The sequence below is a fragment of the Pyrgilauda ruficollis genome, unplaced genomic scaffold (assembly GCF_017590135.1).
Source record: "Pyrgilauda ruficollis isolate IOZ18807 unplaced genomic scaffold, ASM1759013v1 scaffold62, whole genome shotgun sequence".
Lineage (NCBI taxonomy): Eukaryota > Metazoa > Chordata > Aves > Passeriformes > Passeridae > Pyrgilauda > Pyrgilauda ruficollis.
The window spans coordinates 2,302,562-2,321,390 of NW_024527933.1; the positions used below are offsets into that span (position 1 = coordinate 2,302,562).

General features: G+C 41.9%; 1 protein-coding gene across 2 annotated transcripts in view; it reads left to right on the forward strand.

Moving 5' to 3' along the window:
- Positions 1-33: 33 nt before the first annotated feature.
- Positions 34-18,829, forward strand: part of RABGAP1 (RAB GTPase activating protein 1) — a 62,251-nt gene continuing 43,455 nt past the window's right edge. The window contains exons 1-10 of one of the 2 annotated variants that reach the window (XM_041483952.1): positions 34-112; positions 6,373-6,574; positions 11,355-11,586; positions 12,018-12,222; positions 12,809-12,983; positions 13,257-13,414; positions 14,239-14,349; positions 14,994-15,060; positions 15,992-16,094; positions 17,289-17,458. In XM_041483952.1, coding sequence (XP_041339886.1) covers positions 6,425-6,574; positions 11,355-11,586; positions 12,018-12,222; positions 12,809-12,983; positions 13,257-13,414; positions 14,239-14,349; positions 14,994-15,060; positions 15,992-16,094; positions 17,289-17,458 — 1,371 coding nt within the window. In that variant the 5' untranslated portion in view covers positions 34-112; positions 6,373-6,424. Of the gene's footprint in view, positions 113-2,082; positions 2,162-6,372; positions 6,575-11,354; positions 11,587-12,017; positions 12,223-12,808; positions 12,984-13,256; positions 13,415-14,238; positions 14,350-14,993; positions 15,061-15,991; positions 16,095-17,288; positions 17,459-18,829 lie in introns of those variants that run through there. The other variant, XM_041483953.1, reaches the window with a different exon arrangement.

Genomic DNA, 18,829 nt, shown 5'->3' on the forward strand with positions numbered 1-18,829 from the left:
CCCGCCGGAAGAGCCGCGCCCGGAAGGACCGGCGGGGCCGCCCCTCCGCCCGGTCACGTGGGGCGGCGGCGGCCCAGGCCCGGCACCGGGAGCGGCGGCGGCGGCGGCCGGGGTAGGTGCGGTTCGCGCTGCCGCGGGGGCGCGTCCGCCCCGTCCGCGCTGCCCTCCCGCGGCGCTGCCCCGCTGCCGCTCCCTCCCGGTGTGCGGGAGCTGGGGGCCGTCCTGCGCTCCGCTACCGCCGGCTCGCTCCCTCGCCCCCGGGGCCGTGTCTCACACCCGGTGCGATGCCTCCCCGTCCCCTCTACCCGCAAGGGCCGCGGCCTCGGCGGCAGCGGGGCCGTGAGACCGCCCGGGGTCCCGCAGGGCCGGGCCGAGTCCTGGGGCAGGCGGGGGGCGCCGGGCCGGGCCCGTCCTCCCCAGCTCCGGGTGTTGGGGACAGGGACGACCCGCCTCGGAGCGCGCCCCGGAGCCACCGGCTTTCCCCCGCATCCCATCCCGGGCGGCGCGGGACTGACGCGGGGGGACCGGCGCGTCGCGGGGTGTCGGTTGTTGCCCGTCCCTTCCAGCTGGATCCTAAGATGTGGCATTTCGTTGCGTGCAGGCATCTTTATTTGGTTCATGTGCCATAACTTCGGTGGTTTTTTTTGCGGGTTTTATCTTTCTTGTTGTCAAAGAAGTGTTTCTTTCGGTTAAAATGTCCCCAGTAGATTATTTTTAAGGACTGGTTGTGTTAGTTAGAAGGGAAAATTAAGTATAAACAGATTGTGCGAAGTTGGTTTAAAAACACTTATCAGCAAAAATTAAGTGGAAATCAAACTGCTTGAAGTAAAGTTGGTGATTTATCTCTGTGTAGATTTGCCTGATCATTTTTGGGAGGGAGAAGGAGAAGTAGGAAAAATATTCAGAAGAGGTTTGGAGAGAAGGAAAAAATTATGTGAGAGGTGTGCAGAGGAAAAAGATTGTGTTTATTTCTTGAATACAGGCCGGAGAACAGGTAGGGCATACAGGTATGGCTCGATCTGTGTTCCAGATTCTGTTTTCCTTACAGGTTCTGTTAAAGCCCAACTCGATAGGATTTCTCAGCCTTTTGGCTACTTAGAAAAGATGTTATTACAGGAGCTGCCCATTGCTGTTTGACTTGCAGAAATACTGTATTCTTTTTAAAGGCCTCTACTTAAAAGGTCAAGGACCTGAGCAAACTTATTGTTGTGTACACAGTAAACAAATTAACCAATGCAGCTTGGCATAGGGGTTTCCTTCCAATTTCCAGCCCTAAGTGCAGGCAGTGTTTAGTAGCACACACCAAATGTAACTCCTTTCTTCTTGGTTCTTCCACAGCGTATTTTTTAAGCGCTCTGGTTGTCTGGTGAGCGTAGCTCCCTTTTAGTGTTTGAATCCTAATGAGAGAGCAGCTCCAGCAGTACATAGAGCATCATCCCCAGAGTTTGTTTGGCTGCTGGCTGCACTGGCTTCCTCCCAGCCTGCAGCCCGTGCTGTGTCCTGGCTGCACAGCTCTGGGATGGGGCTGGTGCTGGGGGAGCGTCAGCTGGGCGCGTGGATGAACCCACTGTTCACAGTTAATTCATTCCAGCAGCATTCCTGTGCTGGGCTGGCTAAGGCAGTGTCAGCATTTCTTTTATAAACTGCAGTTTCCCGGGAAGGGCTGCTTGTTTCTGGGATGGGGAATTTACTGATTACAAGAGCCTAAAATTAGGGTTTTGTTCTCTGGCAGATAGTTCAAATTCGGATTGAAAGCAAAACGATGTTGGCAATAGCTATCAACCTGTTTAAGATTGTTAACAAAGATTACATTAGCTTAACTCTTGTGTTTTATCTGATGCCTGGTTTTGCATACAGTGTCTCATGATTCACTCTTCTTTCTGAGATCTGTGAGGAGAGGGGTGGAATTAGAGACACCATTATCTCCAAATAATAATACATTTTTTCTTTCTGGCTCTTGAAATTAGTGGGAACATCTGTGGCTGTCAATGTGTTGTAAAATGAAAGGAAAAGTTAGACTTGTGGTTGTTATTTTTTATTAATTACTCTTTAGTCATCCTAAATCTGTATTTTCACATGCAGTATTCCTCTGGCTTTCCTGCCTCATTTTGAGTGCCAAGGACTTCTTGTTGCATTTGAGAGTATGTGTTGCACAGGGAAGGTGGGTAAAGATCCGACATGATTAAGCAGACTAATCATGTGATATGTGAGAAGAAAAAAGATTGCTACTGATTGCTTGTATACTGTTTGGTTTTTGTTTTTTTTTTTTTCCCTCAGAGCTGTTACAAAACACAGGCGTTGACCTGGAGCATTTTCCAGGCTTTTTTCAGGACTTGCAATGTATTTTAAAACAAGTGTGCACTAGGTGAATTGTACAGGGAGAAAAACCCACAGCTGTCCAAGGCTGTAGGAGCTCAGAGTCTTACAGAATGCTGGGTTCTTTGTCATAGCACAGCTCTGCAAAGTGCACTGTAAAGCCTCTGAACTCTGCCACAAATTCCACTGTTCACCCACACTAAGATGCTAATGATGAACACTCAGAAAGCAGAACTTTGTATCTTTAAATTGAACCATACTGGATTTGTTGTTAAACTGTGCATAGAGCCAGAGGAACAGAAACAGAAAATACATTACATTTAGGTGTTTCACCACCTCAGTGTCTTTTCTGCATGTCACCTTCTCGTTTTCCATGGTTTTTGACACTATACTTAGTGGTTTCATATTTTGGAGGATAGAGGATATACGTTTGTTTTGCATGCCAAGCTTTCTGACTTTGCTTTTTAAGGCAAACAAATTACTGTTCTTCAGTAATTTAGTTAATATTGCTGTATTGTTCTTTATCTAGTGCATTCTGCATCAGATATATTGGAACTTTGTGGAATCACTTTAGCAACTGCAGCTGAGGTACAAAAACTGAGAAAGATATGAATGGGAAAAAAACCTTTTCCTCTCTGGTTTGCATACCTGTTCTCATGCTTATTCTCTTTTCTGCCCTGGAAACCCAGAACTTATTTTTGTGTTGTATTTCCCTGTAAATTCTGTGCTAAGGATGCTACATCTGCTGTTGACTCTCAGGTTGAAGAAGATCATGCCTGAAATACTGATTTTTTCATTCACCCTCTGTCTTTTTGTGTGGTCATGGATGTTCTAAGCACCAGAAAACGGGCATTCCTTGGAAATGGAGTGAGACCACCTGTAGTTACAGGTGCTGTGCTTCACTTGTTGCACGTGTCTCAGGTTGGCATTCAAGCCTCTTCCAGTGATGTAAAATTGAAGGTTTTCTGGTATTCTTTTTTTCTATATACTGTTTATTTTAAGCTCTTTTAAATTCGTTTTGGCAGAACTTTGAAGGAAAACTTTGATCACGAGTTGCAGGTCGGGTGTCAAATATTTGGGAAAGGGAGGGAAAGTAAAGATAAATGTTTCATAAGTGTGTGTAACTAATCTGAACTTTTGGTAGGTTTGCCTTCCAGTTGTTTAAGGTTTTAATCATGGTGAATGGGGTCTCTGCTGTTCCTCTGCACATTATCTTGATTAGAGAGTAAGGTGTAACAGCAGTGAAGGGAAATTTCACAGAGAACCAGAATTTTAAGTAAATTTGAAAGCAGTGACCCAAGAGCCAGCTGTGTTGACTTTCTCATTTTGCAACTTTCTCCAATAGTTTGTTGTGTGAGGAGAGGCCAGAACACCCATTTAATTACTCAGATGAGCAAGGAAAGAGGTTGGTAGAAGTTTGCCTCTCTGTTGTGTTTTACCCAGACACTCTGTCTCCCATGGAGGTGTAAAATCACCTTCAGGCAAACACTATTGGGGTGTAGTTTTGTGTCAGGAGCTAAACTGTGCTGAATTCAAAAGCTCCTATTATGTTTATGCTTAAACAAACCAAAGCCTCTTTCCATGGTAGGGATGAGACACTGGCTTTCTGAGGACATCAAAACTTGAGCTCTGTGCTTGGCTGAGGTCTTTGGTCCTAAGCTGTGAGAGGAGAAAGCTTTGGGTCTGAGACCAACTGCAGGTATTGCTGAAGAGCACTGTCACTGCTGCTGTTTGTTCTTGATTCCTGAGCCACATGTAATTGCTCTGCTGGTCTTTGATGTGTGTTCTTCTAGGCTGGCCCTTATTTTAATGGGCTTGGAGGCTTTCTGGTGGGGATTCTGCCACCGTGAGCTTTCTGATTCAGGTAAAATGATCCATGTGTTCCTGTGTGGAACAAAGTGATAGCCAGGAACAGAGGAAATTAAATCCATGCAAAGCAAAGTGTGAGGATATAGAAATTTTGGTTAACTTCAGGCAATATTTTAATATTTGAAGACTACTTTTGCACCTCGAGTGTTTGAGCATTAATCCAATGAACCCCCGTGGCTGATTCCAGCACAGCTGGGTATCTGAGCTTTGCTTGCTGCTACATCAAAAGCTTTTCTCAGTTGCCTGTTCCACTGTCCTCTTTCCTGTGCTCTCCTGTCTTGTGTAATTTCATGAGACTTCACTGTTAGACTGGCAAAGTTGGGCTGGTTGGGATGTCCTGGTGTTGCAATTCTGTGTTGTGACACTGCTGTGGGGTTAGGCTGGGCTGGCTGTGCCCCAGGATCCACGTGGGCTTTGTTTACACCTCGCTGTGCTATGCCAGACAGGAGTGGTAAAGCACAGGAAGCTTGTTATTGAATTGAAGGTAATCTTGAGGAGAGGTGTCACATTGAAACGCTTGGGAAATAGAAGAAATTAGCACTTCAAGACAGACAGACTACACCAAAATACAGTGCTGAAGTGATCCTTGCCTGGGTGATCTTTACGGCTGCTTGTGATCAAAGCCTGCTCCTCTACTCCTGCTGTCAGTGTGGAAGATGAGTTTGCTCTGTTTGAATGAAAATAGTAAAGCCAAAGGGGTATTTAGTGTTTGATGCTTATTTTTAGTCTGTGTTTCAAGATCTTTGATTTAGGTATTTTCAGAGATCTGTGTCTTATATAGATGGTGTAATACAGACCTTCCATAGAAATGTTTTAATATGAATTCTTAAAACAAAAGCATCTTTAACAGAAAAGCTCTGCCCTACCTTTGAGATACATGTGAGAAATACCAGATAGACACATACTGTGTGTAGAACTTCTCAAAATGCCTACATTTCCCAGCCAGTAATTCCCACTGAAAGTCAGTGGATCTTAAAATGGTTTTGAAAAGGATATCTAAGTACCACACATGATTTTGAAAATAAAACAAGTAACCACAGGTGTGTTGTCATTCATGAACAAACCACATCCATTCTTCCTCTCACACTCTGCTTCAGTTGTTCTCTGAAACATGTTCCAGGATCACTAGGTGATTAGATTGGTAATTGATTAGAAGTTGTCCTCCTGGCAGATTTCATGTTGTGTTGGTGGTTGTGGGGAGGGCATTGATAGGAATAACAGCAGGCTTTGCTATTGCTGGTGCATTGTTCCTGGTTCAGGCAGGAATGCTGTGAGCTGTGCCAGGCTGCATTATTGGAAGCCAGGTTGGGATGGTGTTTCCAGGTTGGAAGGCAAAACTGGAGGCTGAAAAAGCATTTGAGTTTGGTTATGCTTGTAAAGACCCAAGCCTTTGAGATAAGGGTATATTTGGGTTTCTGGGAAATTTAATCACCCATTTTTATCACGGCAGTCTGTTTTGAGCCATGGATTCTGGGAATCTGTGCTGTAGAGTTCAAGGTGTGCAGCTGAACTTCACCTTTTGTTCCTTTCTTCAAATGCCTCTCAGTGCCAGTTCCAGCTTTTTAAAATCCTCTGTTGGCTCTGCTTCTCAGTACTGAGCCAGCCTACGCTGTTCTTCCTGCTTCTTGGAAGTCTTTGCTTTTATTGCTCCTTATAGTACAGAAGATTCAGCATAGATTCATTAAATGCTGTGTGTCCCAAGGTTTCAGAGCAAAATATCAAGAGTTAGGTCAAACTCTTGTCTGGGGGAAAAGAATGTGACTGCAGCATACAGTGAGCACTGATAGATAAAAGTAATTTTTGCATGAACATAGGTGAAGGCAGATATTAATTGAGGAAGTAAATGGACTTTATTGTGTTGGCCTTAATTGTCAGCAAGTGGAGTGTGTGTTCTAGGGCCCTGTTTTGTGTGATGTGTAGAAAGTGGTGACTGACATAACCATGAAATACTGCACAGAGTTTAATAACTTCCCTTTTGTGAGCTGTGGAAATCAGTGCTGTAATAGCATGTGCTGCTTAGCAAGATGAAGGCAGGACTTTGAGTGTGCACTGAGAGGAGTTGGAGCTTGGTTGTGCTGTCAGATGTGTTAGTTTTTATAATTAGTCAGCAGGTTTCTGAAAAGAAACGTTTGAGCATTTTAGCATGCTAAGTTTTATATAAGTATTTTTATGATTTTTGTTTTTCAGGAGTTTATAACATATTTAATCTCATTCATGAATCGAACTTCCTTTTTAAGTCATGGATGACAAGGCTTCTGTTGGAAAAATCAGTGTCTCTTCAGACTCGGTATCCACTCTTAACAGTGAAGATTTTGTCTTGGTTTCCAGGCAAGGGGATGAAACACCATCTACAAATAATGGTAGTGATGATGAAAAAACAGGACTGAAGGTAAGAACCAATAACCTGAGTTTGTTCCCTACTCTTCTAAATCAAACTAACCATAGAGAGCTTAAAGAGGGACTTCTTTGTTGTGGAAAACTTGACAGAAGGGAGAACTTATTCAAGAACCAGTTTTGTCTGTAATTTCTTCACTGCTGATGTCAAAGGTGGTAATTAGGTTTTGAGTAAGAGCTCTCTCCATCACCAGCTGTGGGTTTTTTCCCACTTTGCAGAATCTTTCCTGAAGTGCTTAGGATGAAACAGACTGATTGTCAAGAATGTGGAACTGTGATTTTATCACAGCTTTCAGGTGGAAAGCAATATTAGCATACATGGATTTGACTGTATCTGTTAATTCAAAGATACGCTGAAGTTTTCCCCAATGTGAAATGTTCTCTTTAAGAAAGGTAGAAAAGTAGTTACAACTAACAACTTGGCATGAATCAGAGGACACGAGCTCTCTGTGAAAGGCTTGTGAGAGCTGGAAGGGCCCTGACATCTTCTCACTTGTAAAAGTGCTGTTCTGAAAAGAGACCCTTGTCACCCTCTGTTTTTTTTTTTTTTTGCTACTTAGAGCAACATTCATCCCAATTTGTATTTCAGCAGTTTTTAAGAAAAGTGGCACACATAAGGTAATCACTCCAAATTCCGTTACTTTAATGTGTTGAAAACTGGATCTTCCCTGGAGTGAGTCGACTCAGTGTGTTCTTTCTGGGAGATGGAAAGAGATATTCCACCACTGGAAGAAACAGATGTCTGTCTACAGCTGCATCTATATCTTTAAAGATGATAAGAAATCTTGTGTTCTGCCTCTTGGACTGGGTGCTCTTCTTTTCCTTTGCAGTAGTTCTAACAGAGACTTTATTGAACATTTCTTGATGCTTTTGCTCTTCTTCCTTTTACCTCCCAACAGCTTTGTTTGTTTTTCTTGTGTTCCTTTGAGTCCGGGGCAAGACATGCTGTTATACTGGCTCTTTTCTTTTACACAAGACTTCAAATAAATTCTATCAGTTAAGAGTCTCAAGACTGATCTTTTGCTTAATCTGGCAAAAAAGTTCACTTATGTTTTATGGCTGTTGTAGAAGATGTCACTTCGCATCACAGAATAGTCTAAAAACTTGAATATTTCTTAAGCGTGGAGCCTGGTGATCTGTGAAGCCTGCTGAAAGGCTGTAGCCTCATGCTTGTCTTTCTTAATGCTGCAAATACCAGCAGCATCCAGATCAGTATCAGCATCAACACTTAGGAATTCAGAGTAGTCTCACAGTGGTACTTACCTTGAGAATGCTTCTGTGGCAGTGTCTGTAATCAGCTCCTGAAGCATCGTTTGAGAGCCCAGGAGGCAGACATGCTCATGTCAGCCAGCTTCTCTGCTCCATCCCGTTACCCCCAACGAAAATTTGGAAGCATGAAATGTCGTAGTCTGCAGCACTTCTTGCTCCACATGGGAGCTGTTTGTATCACTGTTTACCTCCAAGGTGGTTTATGAAATGCTGGCTGCAGGTGTGCTGTCTCTCTTGATGAGGAAGGAAGAACATGAGCTCTGCTGCCTCCTGATCATCAGCTGTAAAATAAAGTTATGCTGTTCTCTGGCTTGGCACTGAACACCACAGAGCTTTGCAGGTCTTAAGCTTCTTTATGAATTTGGAGCCGGGACTGAGCACAAGCCTTGAACAAAGTGGTTCACCTTGAGCTTTTCAGTATTCCAGTGTGGAGAGCATGTGCTGTTGGTTATTGGCTGCAATCTGAGTGATTAATGGCAATTTTCTATCTTAAGCAAGCACTCAGTGTGCAGTCTAAATTCTCCCATAGAGGAACCTTCCTGTGAACCTCCTTTCTTCTGCTTAAGGAGGAGAAAACTTTTAGCAGATGAAATGGGAAGACTTTTTATCTCTTCTTAGGGACAAACATTTGGGTATTTTGGTATTATTCTACAAGAAAAGAGACATTCTGCCATAGCACAGTCTGAGGACGGTGCTGGAAGTTCAGGTTTGTGTTTGCTGAATGTGACAGGCTCTGAAATTTGTACATTGGGCTTAAGGCTCTCGTTTCAAATTTGCTGATAATGCTACAGTTCTAAGTGTAGTGCTATGGACTGAGTTAATGTAAGTTTTTGTTTGGCACTTCTTTTCTTCCTCAAGTCCAGACAGAGAAATATTTCTTCTGAATATAATTAGGAACCATGTTTTTCTTCAGTTGGTTGTAATTCATAAATGTGTTTTTGCTTTTTGTCAGTGCTGAAATACTTGGTTCGGTTTAAAAAGGAGTTGTCAGTGAATGTTTTCCAGAAATACAGTTTGCCTGCTGTCTCTGCTTTCCAGTATTGTTCCTGTGTCTGCTCGTGCCTGCTGGCAGTGGGACCAGGCTGGATTTAGGAAAGCTTTGCTGCTGGAGCACAGTGTGGAGCAGGAGCTCTGAACTCCCCAGCACAGAGAGACCTCCCCCAGCAGAGGTGGCAGCACATGCATCAGGAGAAGGGAATAAATCACAGTTCTGATAAATCCCCACATGTGTTAAAGGAAGTTTGCTACCCCCTAGTTAAAGGTTAAGTGAAATCAGTTTTGAGTTTTGTGAGAAATGGAGAAAGCCATGATTAGGGTAATGGTTTCTTTGCTCAGCCTCAGGCATTGATCAGGTGCATGTGAGTTGTTCCCTTCTGCCCTTGGTTCTGCCAGGCTGGCTCTGGTTTTGGGGCTGCAGTCGGGTTTCAGGCACTTTACACCTTCCTGTGCCCTGTTCCCATGATGTGGGGAATCCAAATGGTTCTGTGAGAAACTTTGGTTGACATGAAGTTAACCTTGGTTTGTGTTCTAGGCCTCGGTGTGCAGGCAGCTGGTTTGGTGCACTTAATTTTTGGGGCTATGAGAACAGCAGGGCTCCTCTAGTCCAGAAGTGTGCTTACTGTGCCTTTTAAAATTCTTTTTGAGGGTAGTCTGGGCTGACAAGGAAAGCTTTCTTGGAGAAATTAGTTTAAATTGCTTTTTAAATGGGATTTTGGTGATGTTATTTTAGAATATCTATGAGATGGGTTTTTTTATTTTTACATGTCTATTTTCTGTAAACAACTTGCATTTTTGTTTTACCTGTCACTACTATTTTTGGGAAATTTTATTTTCAAGATCATGTTTTATAGATGTAACAACTAGATATGTTATTCATACTGATTATTTTACCAAATAGAGTAGATCACAGTTCAGATTTTTTGGCATTTAATCTTGATAGAATAGAACATTTTTCATGTGTATGTTATATTAATACCATTACAACATGTAGTTCTCAGTGGATATGAATTTTTCACCTTCCTTTCCAAAACCAAAATCTGTTGACTGTGAGGAAAGGTGTATCACAGGCAGCTTTTTACCAGAATGAATTTTGCCTTCAGGTTTCATAGAGAACAGGTTCGGTAAACTAGAAATTGCTCTAGGTTTTTTAACATATAGCCTTTGAAGAGGCTGAGAGGACACTATAATTAATTAATTCTATTTTGTTGCAAAACATATACGCTCCATACGGTAAAGGAACATAGTGCATCTTCCATCATCATCATCATCATCATCTTTCTGCTGATTGCCTGCAAAGACCTGAATAATAAACCTGATGCTTGAAACCCTTCTGCCTTTGATGACCCCATGCTTGTGCAAGATTTTTCCACAATGAATCACACAAATTAATACTAAAATTGTTGGGAGGAAAATAGAAATCTGTGGATTTCTGTAACTAGTTGCAGGTTACAGCTGCCTCCCTCTGTGGGTGTAGTGCTGAATGAGGCAGTTACCCTGTCCTGCTCCTGGCAGGTGATCACAGCACAGGAGTGTATTTGAATCTGTACAAAAAGTGACATTCTGTTTGCATCAATTTCAAGAGCATAAATGCCTCTTGTTGTTATTGTTTAAATTCTGTAGCAAAACAGTCACTAGATTATATGAATAATGTGGATTTTAGTAGCTGGTGTGTAGCATGTTAAATCAGTGAGTTTACAGAGAGATAAGAATATGGAAGTGCTCCTAGGGCTGAGTTTTGGTGTCAGCAGGAATAACCAGCAGCAGCAGGAGTGTTAGAGGCGAGTATCTTTTGCTGATGGCATGTGGTAAATACTCTGTAAACTTGGTCACTTCCCTGTTAATTGCAGAGGAATGAACAAAGAATTTCCTCAGATAAGTATCAGTATCTGAGAGCTTCCTGAAATGAATGCCTTCATTCCCTTTCCACTTCAGGACCTTGTTTCACACTGTTGAGGTGGCTTCATGCTTTCATGTTGACTTCAATGAGCTCAAAGTCAGACTGCAGCTGAGCATTAGGAAACAAAACAGTGCTGATACTTCTCCTCAGCATGATGGCATAATCTTGTTCCAAATGCTTCTCTTCCTGTGAAACCTTGCTGTCTTGCCCATAAACCATGTAACACATTTAATTATGTTTGTCCCTTTCTGGTACTAATCTGAGAATTGTTATAGCCCATACTGTGGGCATCTGTAAGTTTCTCTGTCAAAGGTAGTCTTTGTAGCTGTTGATTAAAAACTAGTTTGAAAGCAATGCCCTCACTTTTTCTACTGCTAGAAAATTCCTGCTTTGAGCTTGTAGATCTGTTAGAGCAGGGAGGATATAATCCATGCTGGTGAGCACTTGCACCCTGCAGTTTGTGTTTATGGTTGTAACTGGGTTAAATTTGTTGACTGCTGCTTTGACTGGTAAATAAAAAGCAATATGAATGACCCTGAGCCTGAGGGGTGTTTTTTGTTGTTTGAACAGTCTTTTCTTCTTTTTTGTGTCCCAACTCTGTGGCTCTCAGATTGTGGGGAATGGAAGTGAACAGCAGCTGCAGAGGGAGCTGGAAGACGTGCTGATGGATCCACCCATGGAGGATCAGTCCAGTGAGCGGGACCATGGAGAAGTCAGAACTGATGGAGATGGGGAAGAACCTGTTGTCCTTGAAGCATCAGCATCCTCTACCATTAACCCAGTGTCGGTGGCAGGACTCCAGAAGCCAGACATGAGCTTGCCAGTGAAACCATCCCAAGAAGGTTAGGAAAAAAATGGGGGAGGAATGCCTGGTAGTATCTTATGAACTTGGTTTTTGTGGGGAAAGTGAAGAGAATTCAGGTACATGTGTGGCCACTAGCCTTTCTCTGTGCCTCACATTATATTCACTTAGTGCAGTAAATTCCAGGTTATGTATGTGATGCAAGAGTTAATATCTGCTGAACTGTCCTGTATTCTGAAAACACTGCTGTACCAGCCCTGAGATGTGTGCACAAGTATTAACCTTACTTTTTTACAGCCAGACTGGCTGTATAAAATATAAGTACAGGGCTTTCCTACAGTGTTTTGACCTGGCCTGGCTTTTCTGTTCTTAGCCTCTTTTGTCTTCTACTCAGTGGGCAGTCAGTGTCTGCCACTTCCCTTGCGGGTGCCTTGCCTTGTTTCTGACGTTGCCCCTTGTGTGCTGCCCTAGACTGTGAGGATTTGAGCCCCTTCACTCCCGTGACAGACGAGGACAGCGTGGTGTTCAGCAAGCTGACCTACCTGGGCTGCGCCTCGGTGAATGCCCCGCGCAGCGAGGTGGAGGCGCTGCGCATGATGTCCATCCTGCGCGGCCAGTGCCAGATCTCCCTGGACGTCACCCTGTCGGTGCCCAACGTCTCCGAGGGGACCGTGAGGTACGGGGCTGCTGCTCTGGGGCTGTGCCTTCATCTTAGCTCCTTTGGGAAGCAAGCAAGCTGATGGTTTACCTGGCAGGAGACTTGAACAACTTGGATTTTCTTTAGTGGTAGAAGTGGGTTTTATAGACGTGTGTGAAAAGGGATCCTTTGAATTTGTTAACCAAACATTCTACCAAAAAGTACTGTGGTGATCCAAGCTATCCCCAAAGCCATAGTGGGATTGGTTATTGATGAGCATTTTGGAAATAGCCTGGAAAGTAGTTTGGAAAATGTCTGATACGTGAGGCTTAACAGAGGTGGGTCTGTCCACTGTCAAATATGAGTATAACTTTTGGAAGACCAATCCCTGTAAAACCATGGGGAAATTATTGGTGGAAACATTTGTGGCATTGTATTTTTTTTGTGCTGTTCAATTTAAACATCATTATTGTGGTCATGCTTTGCAGTAAATGACAGGATCTTGTTTTTGTTGTGTACTTTCTCTAGGAGGTATGAAATTGTTAAAGCTAGCAAATTATGTCTGGCTGAAATAATTCTTCTAAAGGTGCAAGCTCGCTTTTTTCCCCTCTCTCTATTTTAACAGACTTTTAGATCCTCAGACAAACACAGAAATAGCAAATTATCCAATCTATAAAATCCTTTTCTGTGTACGAGGGCACGATGGGACCCCTGAAAGTGATTGCTTTGCTTTCACTGAAAGCCACTACAATGCAGAACTCTTCAGGATTCATGTCTTCCGATGTGAAATCCAAGAGGCTGTAAGTGCAAGCTTTTTGTCACATGATAATTATGTACATGTAAATGTTATTACTGAAATTTAAATGAAGTTTTTCAGACACTTCAGAGGTAATGTAATACGTCCATCAACAAACCTTAGTTATGGGATAAGAATGCACAGTTAACCATTTATCCTAAGAAGCGCAGAAAAACAGTTACTTAGATGCTAAAACTGAATTATTTTCCTACACTTTGTTGTGAATTAGTGAAAATCCAGGTAGGTTTCAGCTGATGTTCATGCACTCTGGCTGCAGGTGAGCCGAATCCTGTACAGCTTTGCCACTGCCTTCCGGCGCTCTGCCAAACAGACCCCGCTGTCAGCCACTGCCACCCCCCAGACTCCAGACAGTGACATCTTCACCTTCTCCGTGTCTCTGGAAATCAAAGAAGATGATGGGAAAGGTTATTTCAGGTAGAGATTCTTCTCTCGTGGAGCATATGGTTCTGTTGGAAAGTGAGTGAATAGAGGGTGTGAGGCTGAGGTGGTCCCTAAATTCCCTTTTTGAGAGTTTCCTGTTCCAGTTTAAATGAATCCCAGACATAAATATTTTTGAGAAATAATACAGTGATAACCCTCTGGACTAGGTAATCTGGTTGTTGAATGAACACTGGTGCTACCTGCAATGTGCTTTTTCTATTTTGTTTTTTTCTATTGTTGATAAGTCCTCTGCAATGCCTTTTAAGTTATGCTCAGCAAAATTGCTGCTGAAGCTGAAAGTGCATCATTGTCACTGTGCTGCTGGGAATATTGATGCTGTGACTTCAGTGTGTGATTGGCAATGAAGTGTAGTTTAATGTTTTCCCCCTGTTTTTGCAACATTTAGAAGGGCTTTTCCAAAGAAAAAGAAGGGAAATAGTCTGAGGGTTGGTCACCCCTTGGGTCTTTGATGTCATGTACCCAGCAGCCACATCCCTTGTGAGAGCAAGCAATATGCAGTTTCTTATAGGTAGTGCTGTATATTACATGGGGAATCAATATTTAGAAACTGTTGAAATTAGCTGGAAGTCTCACAATACTGACCCCCACAGTATAAGTTCCCAGTTTTTATTTTGTAAACTGTGTCCTTGGTTTTCACCTAAACTAATTGGCATTTCTTTCATGTTACTGATCACAGCATACAAGAAGGATTTTGAGTGCTTTGGTATAAGGAGCTGCACCAGTGTTTGATGCTGGGTTTGGTATATGCAAGGAATGCAGATAAATTGAGAATTTTTTTCTTTCCTGATGAATAACAGTGCAGTTCCCAAAGACAAGGACAGGCAATGCTTCAAACTCCGCCAAGGGATTGATAAGAAGATTGTGATTTATGTGCAACAGACAACGAATAAAGAGCTTGCTATTGAAAGGTAATGTCATCAACTTTTAAAAGATTCTTTATCTGTTAATGTTAGTATTTTGCCTCTGAGGGAGCAGGTTATGCTCCATTTGTGTGATTTAGTGCCACACTTTTCTTGAGTTGGTAAACCAGAGGATGAAGTGGGACTTACCTGTGTGGGCCAAAAGTCCTTGTGAAAAGGCCAAAATGAAATCCTAAAAGAGGTCCTTGTGTTTCAGTTGATCCTTGTCTCTACTGAAGGGTAAATTCTATGCAAATATGTCTGAAAAACAAAAAAAAAAGCCACCAAAGGAAGGGCAGAAGACTGCAGGCCAAGTGTTGTTGTGGTATAAGGAACCCTTGTTAGCAGTGACTTTATTACACTGTTATTTAAAACAAAGGTAATGGAACAATTTCCAGGCTGCTGTAAACAGGGTAAAACCATATTGTAAATATGATTCTGAAATCTTGCTTGACGTTTTTGATGTTGGCTTGACATTGCTTTGCTGGACATGCTTGATGCTGCTTTCAAATGTCAAGGTTTGTTGATGCTTGTCAGTGGATTCATGGGCTGTTTGTGATGTATGACAGCAAATGCTTAGATAAGAAATGCTAATGTTTTGTTTATGAGCATGTCTAAGTTTTGCAGTTACATTTTTTTGCCTGGCTTTGCAGATGTTTTGGCCTTCTCCTTAGCCGTGGGAAAGACGTTCGGAGTGGCGACATGCACCTTTTGGATTTGGTAAGGATCTTTCTTAACAAAACTCAGTAAGAATTTGGGTTATGAGTGTGCATGATGTCAGGATGGACAGAGAACACTTCTGCAGTTGTTGATGGTGTAGATTCCACTGTTGAGGCTGGGCAGCTGAGTTGAATCACTGCCTCTGCTGCCCAGTTAGAACATGACCTGGTGCTTGGTCAAGGGACTTGCCCAATATTACAGTCAGTCATCACTGCTCTCATTCAGGGGCCAGAAATAAGAAACATGGAACCTTATTTTTAGACATGCTGAATATTGAAGTGCTTTGAACATGGAAAGTTTTACAGCATAGTTGTCAGTGTGAGAATCGAGGCTTGAGAGGCTTCAAATGTAACACTGAGAACTGGTGGGTGCTTCGTTCTTATGACTCACTGCTCTCTATAAAGTAATGATAGGGATCATTTGACTTCACAAGTGTGAAGTGACAACAAATTTGCTAGTATTTATGCAGTACATAGTGACTACTCAAAAAGATTTAATACTACATGAATAATTTTGTTTTCTACCAGGCTTTGGATTGCCCAGAAAATAAGGTTGTTGGGAAGACAGACAAGCTGAATGTTAGATAAAATGTTGGTTTGGTTCTTAGTGACTGAATAACATGTGTTGTGTTCTCATCCACACCTCTGTAAACTGAAAGTTGCTGTTAAATGGCCACATCCAAAACTACTGGTCATGCCATGTACTAATAGAATAATTAGTATTAATTGGCCTTTCTGTGTTATCAGCATGGACACCAAAGGATTGCAGGGTAACTCTGTTATTTCCTTCAGAGATGATCTGTGCTGCAGACTCTGTCACATGGACTTGCCCTTTCCTTGCCAGTGCAGTAGCTCTTTCACAGGGCTGGTGCTACATAGTGTAGAAACTTCTTTAATTAAAAAAAAAATACATAAACTTACCTTGTTTCCAGGAGTCCATGGGTAAAAGTTCTGATGGGAAATCATATGTGATCACTGGGAGCTGGAATCAAAAGTCTCCACACTTCCAGTTTGTAAATGAAGAAACACCAAAAGGTATGAATGTTGCCAGGTGTTATCCCTAGGCATGGAAATGACTTCCATAGTGGGCATTGGATCAGTTCTCTTTTCAGATGAATCCCACAAAAGAATTTCACAGGATGGGATATATTCTCAGAAAGTAGGGTGCTAAATGCCACATGAAATTAAAAAAAAAAAAAAAAAGACAAATAAAAGCAAACTGTGTTCAGTAATATGTTGTAGGAACTGTGTCCTAGCAGGAGGCTCTGCAGGTGTGGGGCAGGATGCAGGTGCTCTGGGCACCACTGGAGCTTTTCAAGAATATCATTGAGAATTGCACTAAATTACTTTTGTAGGCACTTGCTTTGCTCAGTGTCTTGTGGTCAGTTCAAATTTTTCCAAACCCAAGTTTTTAATCAAACAGAAGGATTCCCATACCTGTGAAAATGTAAGCAAACCACTCCAACTGTCATCCAAAAATAGCTGATGTTGCATTGCTCTCTCGAGTCCTGAAAGAGAATGTCATTACTTCTTTTAAAATGTCAGCTGAATTATCATCTTTTCAATCTCTTGTCACTGTTGTGTGCCAGAGGTTGGGAAGTTAATGGGAATTGACTGGGAAAAGTCATGAAAGTCAGCTGCTGGGCACAGTGTGGTGCTGGAGTGGATGCCATCCTGCCTGAAGGACACAATTTATCATTCCCTGCCAGAGAGATCTCATAGGTCACTGAGCCCTGTTGCCTCCTGTTGGAGCATCAGAGTGTGTAGTCAATTTTTAGAATGTCACAGCTGAGATGGTCTTAAATGCCTTTAATATCATGGTATTAAACACTTAAGTAACTTCTAAAACCAAAAAAGAATTGGAGTGTAATTAGGCTGGATTGCAAGAGATCTGCACTGTGCAGTTAAGTGCACAGATAATCTGTAATGTTTAATGAAGGTTTTGGATACAATTTCAGTGGGATTTGAAAAAGCCAAATTTTTATTCTCTTTAACAAGATCATTTTCTTGGCTTGAAGCCTGCAGTTTTCTTACTCTCTGGTGGATAGTGCATAGTGATCCAATTTCCCTATTTTGAAACTTGCAGGGTTTTGAGATGTTAAATTAGGGGGAAAATCGATTCTGAAAAGGAAAGTTTCCTCTGTTCTTCCATGTTACTGGGAAAGGGGTTATGGAATATTTTATTTGAAATGTTTCTTTTCATATTGTGGCTTCATTTTCTCTCTCTAGATAAAGTGTTGTTCATGACCACTGCTGTGGATTTGGTCATAACTGAGGTGCAGGAGCCCGTTCGATTCATTCTGGAGACTAAAGTCAGAGTTTGCTCACCTAATGAGAGGCTGTTCTGGCCCTTCAGCAAACGGAGCTCAACTGAAAATTTTTTCTTAAAATTGAAACAGGTAATGTGTTAAAAAATAAAGAAACTAAATTGCCAATGAATAGGCTGTTTCTCCCTATGATTGCTAAAACCTTTGCTAATATAATGTTCGTAATGCAACATTTTCCTCTGGATTCCAAGAGGTTAAAGTCAATGCACTTCACTTTGAGAAAAGCTACCCTTTATTGTGCTGATTGTTGCTGGCTATCTGCAGTTCCCATAAAGAGCCTGAAATAGCTTTTTTGATAGATTTGATGAGCCTGCGAAGTTACAGAGAGGCTTATGGATTTTCCAGCCAAACCACAGCAAGAAAAGGAACAGAGGATTTATCTGCAAACTGGGGCTATGCTGAGACTTGCTGCCATAAGGGTATAGAGGGATAATTGTGTAAAATGAAGGATTAAGAGAAAAATAAGAAGTCTGTACTGTAATCTTGGTGACATGGTATCTGATTGATCACTAAACTTATTTTATCATGCAAATTGAACATTTCTTTTGAAGTTTTCTTAGATGAGCAAACACATGAAATTCCAAAGGAAATTATTTTTTGTCAAAGTCTATTTTCCCCTTCTACATTGTTGGAAACAGAGATTTCACACATACCCCAAGTTTGCCCAGGGAAAAAAAAATCCAAGCAACCACAAAAAATCCCTAGAACTTGTTAAAAAATTTACTGTTTTTTCCAACTTCCTTTTTTACCCATCTCCTAAAAATGGAAGCGTTATTTCTGTGCAGGATATTCCTAATAACAGTACAAGGCAATAACTAAGTCTCAAAATGAGGCTGGTAAGTTGAAGGTCCAAGTCACTGAAGAGATAATGTACTTGAAATAGCTGCTATTCTTCTGCTCTAGAAATTATTGTTCTGAAATGAAATTCCTGTTCAAAGAACTGGAAATGTGTAAAAGCAAATAACAATGTGGATGTACGTGCTCTCTCAAGGCTTAGCAATTTTGGGTGCAGCCCAAAAAGAAAGCAGTGTTGGAGTCCTAATTTCTTGATAAGTGTTCTTATTTAAAGAGGTTTTGAGTTAAGCAAGAGGCTTTTCTTCATTCTTTTTACACTTGCCTTTAAGTGCTAGCAAAGAATGGCATCTGGGTAGTAACAAAGATGAAGTTCACCAAGGATTCTTTTTCTATGTAAAGAAAAGCCCCTTTCCTTCAAAGTTTAAGGTAGAAAAATTCTTCATGGATGTGCTCAGCCTTTTTATTTAGAATATTTTTGAGGTGGAGCATGTAGAGGCTGTTGGGCTATAAATATTCTACAGCCTCCAAAAGGTGCCTTTTCTGTTTGGCAGTTTAAAGGAAGCTTATCTTACTGAGCTAATTCTGGATCTTTTGTCTTACCAAATTCACAGACATTGTGACTTATCTTGGCCAATTCTCTTTTTCCAC